The sequence below is a fragment of the Ipomoea triloba genome, chromosome 4 (assembly GCF_003576645.1).
Source record: "Ipomoea triloba cultivar NCNSP0323 chromosome 4, ASM357664v1".
Lineage (NCBI taxonomy): Eukaryota > Viridiplantae > Streptophyta > Magnoliopsida > Solanales > Convolvulaceae > Ipomoea > Ipomoea triloba.
This window is the reverse complement of record NC_044919.1, coordinates 15,808,842-15,812,620: the sequence shown is the minus strand read 5'-3', so window position 1 is coordinate 15,812,620 and position 3,779 is coordinate 15,808,842. Positions and strand designations below refer to the sequence as shown.

Genomic DNA, 3,779 nt, shown 5'->3' with positions numbered 1-3,779 from the left:
GAAGAAAAAAGACGGCAATCATCAAACCAACTTTATAAAGTGAAAGATCAATCAAATACATGCAATAATTGAAAGTGCATACATCTTGAGCTACAACGTCTTCCGGGCTGACAAAGGTTTTCCTGGAACAATAAAGATGATATAGAGCTATTAAGCAATGAATTTAATATTACCAACAGGCATATGCATCCTTACATAATACAGTTACATTGGAGCTTCAGAGAAGCTTACTTGACTATCACATATGCCGGGGCCTTTTTCAAGGGATTTGTATGTCTGAAATGGAAATGTATAAATTAACATGAATTTTTTAGGTTACCATTTAATTTATCATAAAATTATAAATATACAAAGGACATTAACAAACTATCAAATCTCACGAAATTGAAAAGTAACTTTGCAATAAAAGTTCCCCAACATAAATTTAAAAAGAAGCATGATATTTAGAAGAATAACACTATTTTTCCTTCCTAATTTTACCTCCTAACACAACAATAAAACTCCATACCTCCTGACATGAAAATAAAACTCTGTAAATTGACCTACCTCACCTTGCATTAAAAAAAAAAAACTACTCATTAATCAAATATTAAAAGAACCAACCACATATTGCCACTAAAATTAAGAAGAAAATGTAACATTACTCTATTCAGAAATACCTTGACAGTAGTTCTGCAATGATAGTAGATTTTTCCTTGCATCTGATGTTGTTATTACTGGGTGTTATGGGTAACACTCTCAAGAAAGTAGAAATTTCAATGCAGCATAGCTTGAGAGTCAAGAATTTCAAATCCAATTGTTGATGTGTTGGTAAAGAAAACATGTTTGCATGGTTTCAATTCTACTGCAGATTTATGTGCTTCAGAAAGCTACCGAGAAAAGTAAACCCCATGAAAATACAACAGAGCTTACAGAACATAAAATCATTTGTTGAAGGGAACAGAATATAGCATTCTTAAATTAATTTACTGAAACAAATTCTTTCAAGTCATAAAGGAATTAAGTTTCTGCATCACAACATGTTAGCTTCAAGACGGTGATTGCCCCGGCGGTTACTGCCCCAACGGCGCCTACGAGCTCTCCTCTTCCTTCCATCAGTTTTTCCCTTAACTTTTTCCTTCAAGTCCCTTTCCCCGCGTCGTTTATACATCTTGAAAGTTATTTGTCGCTCTTCAGCCATTTTCCTAACCTTCTCTGTAATCTCCGCTGCAATCTGTCTATTATACAACTTTCTTAGACCGCGCATGAGCTTGGCAAATGTGTCTGGCTGCGGCATCACACCAGCATCCATCATATCCAAACAGTATGAGCAGGCTTCCTTCACATGCCCTTTAGAGAAAAGTGCATGAATCCAAATTGTCCATGCATATACATTAAGCTCACAACCTTTAGTCACAATGCAACTCCACACACCTTTGCTCATTTCAAGCTTTTCTTCTCTTAGCAGAGAATTTAGTAAGTCTTTCAAAGTACCATATTGAGGAACTGATAGAAGACCTCTTCCAATCATTTCTTTAAAGAAATCACAAGCTTCAACCAGACGCCTCTGCTCAATAAAACCATTAATCATAATGACAAAGGAGTCAACCCCTGGACTTAACCCATTTGCTTCTATTTCATTCCAGACTCGCATACCTTCGTCAATTTCTCCCAATTTGCATGCCAACCGAATTACAGTGTTGTAGATGCTGAGATCAGGGAAAATAGCTATCTTCTGCATCTCCTTAATAAGTTCCATGCACTCCTCCAGCTCTTCCTTCTTCTCATGCGCAAGCATGATGTGCAAATAAGTAGTCTGATTAGGCATATACCCCTTCTGTATCATCCTATCCAGAAGCTCATAGCCTTGATCAGTCTTCCCCAACTTACAGAACCCACTTATCAAAGTGGTGTATGTCACAACATCAGCCTCAGAGCCACTTCTCTCCATATCCATGAACACCCTCATAGCTTCCTCCATCTTTGCTTGTGAACAAAGTGCTTGAATTACAATTGTGAAGGAAGTTGCATTGGGATAGCAAGCTTTCCTTCTCATCTCCTGCAAAAGATCAAATGCATGAGCCATTTTTCCAGCCACAGCATACCCATTAAGCAAATTATTATAGACCACAATATCAGGTTCAAAACCAGCCTCCCTCATTCTCACCAACACAACTTTCGCCTCCATAAGCTTCCCTTCTTTGCACCAGCCATATAACAATGATGTGAAATGCTTAATTGTAGGGTTAAACCTAAATTTCATTTCCTCAAACAATGTAGATGCCTCTTTTACACTGCCATTCTTGCACAAAGCATCCAACAAACATCCAAATACATACTCATCTGGTTCACAACCATATTTGGGCATCTCATCCAAAACTTCAATAGCTTTCTTCACCATTCTAGCTGAGGCAAATCTCCTCATTAAAATCACAAACACCTCGGGGGATAATAATTGAGGACTTTCTTTTCTCATCTCCTCAATAAGAGCCCAAACAGCTCCAAACTGCCTCATTTTCCCTAAAATCTTGATCATAGCTTTGTACACATCATAGCTATACCTATATCCAGGTTGCTTTGAAGCCCACACAAAGAATCTGTATCCCAAGTTCCCAGCATCACCACAACGGTTCAATACACGTTCTGTCAATCCTGACCGCACAACAACACCAGACTCTTGCAAAGCAAGTTCTAATTTTGGAACCCTAGAGTGAAACTTCTTCAAAATTCTATATACCTTTTCAACATCAGTGATGAATTCATCATTGCTCTGATCATTTGCCAGCTCTTCTGGTTCAGTTTTGAGGCGGATGAGGCCAGGTCCCTTCCTCAGTTCATTGTCCATACTTGGGGACTCATTACAAAAATTTGGTTTATGAGTTTGTAGTGGCCTGTTGAGTTTTGATAAGTACGTGGAGAAAAGCTGAGTCTTTGTCAATTTATAGAATGGGGTTGTGGGAGCTTTTGAATTGAACAATAAGGGATATCCTTTCTTGTAAAGAAGCACTGTTCTCTTTGAAGGAACCCTTGGCATTTTCTTTTCCACTCTCAGAGCAGATGAGAGTTACAAAGCATGGTCCTCACTGTATAATATCACTTCCTATGTTGGTTCTTCTCATTACTAGTTGGGGTACCTGTGAAGGCCCAACTAAATCAATTCAGTACTTCTGTATTTCCTAATTTCTTATGAGAGTAACTTCCATGCATTCCTTGCAAAGCAAAAAGAAGGATATTAATGACTAAATTAGGTCGAAAGAAAGTCCCTTGATTAAATTGTTTGGAGAGCTGTCAAAGACAAATTTTGATTCAATAAATTCGCGTACAAATTTTCATCAGATCCAAACATCATACAGTCTCCATCATAATCTGTATAAACTGTAAACCATTTCAATCCATTTATAATCTTAAATTTAGATTCCAAGACACTCTAACTTACAGAAATATACACAAGCAAATACACAATTGTCAAAATTTGTGTGTGCAAGTACCAGTGAAACATACCACCAGCCACCTACATAAATCCCTGTAACAAAGTGTCTTGAGGTTGTTTAGAATGGGTTGTAGTATGGCAAAATCTACAAGAGCAAAAAATGTGATAGATAGTGCAGTCTAGCAACAAGTTCTTCCCATGAAAAAGGTGATATTTTGTGCCACAGATTACAGTAGTCAAATTGCTTTTGTCAGTGAGATATAAAATCAACATATACACATTCACTGTTAATGAATATGAGAGATTAAAAAAACTTCACTATCAAAAATAACAAAATAACTTTCAGAAGTTAATATGAATGAAGTAGTTA

At 37.0% G+C, this 3,779-nt stretch overlaps 2 protein-coding genes across 2 annotated transcripts; both read right to left on the bottom strand.

Moving 5' to 3' along the window:
• Positions 1–25: 25 nt before the first annotated feature.
• Positions 26–844, bottom strand: LOC116016585. The gene is made up of 4 exons (XM_031256917.1): positions 660–844; positions 509–542; positions 232–276; positions 26–122 (listed from the first exon to the last, which is right to left on the bottom strand). The coding sequence occupies exons 1-4, from the start codon at positions 821–823 to the stop codon at positions 48–50; spliced, it is 318 nt and encodes a 105-aa protein (XP_031112777.1). The 5' UTR covers positions 824–844; the 3' UTR covers positions 26–47.
• A 64-nt stretch (positions 845–908) lies between these two features.
• On the bottom strand, positions 909–3,759 carry LOC116016584 (putative pentatricopeptide repeat-containing protein At5g65820). Its single transcript, XM_031256916.1, has one exon. It carries the CDS (start codon positions 3,011–3,013, stop codon positions 1,013–1,015), a length of 2,001 nt encoding a protein of 666 aa, XP_031112776.1. The 5' UTR covers positions 3,014–3,759; the 3' UTR covers positions 909–1,012.
• Positions 3,760–3,779: the final 20 nt, after the last annotated feature.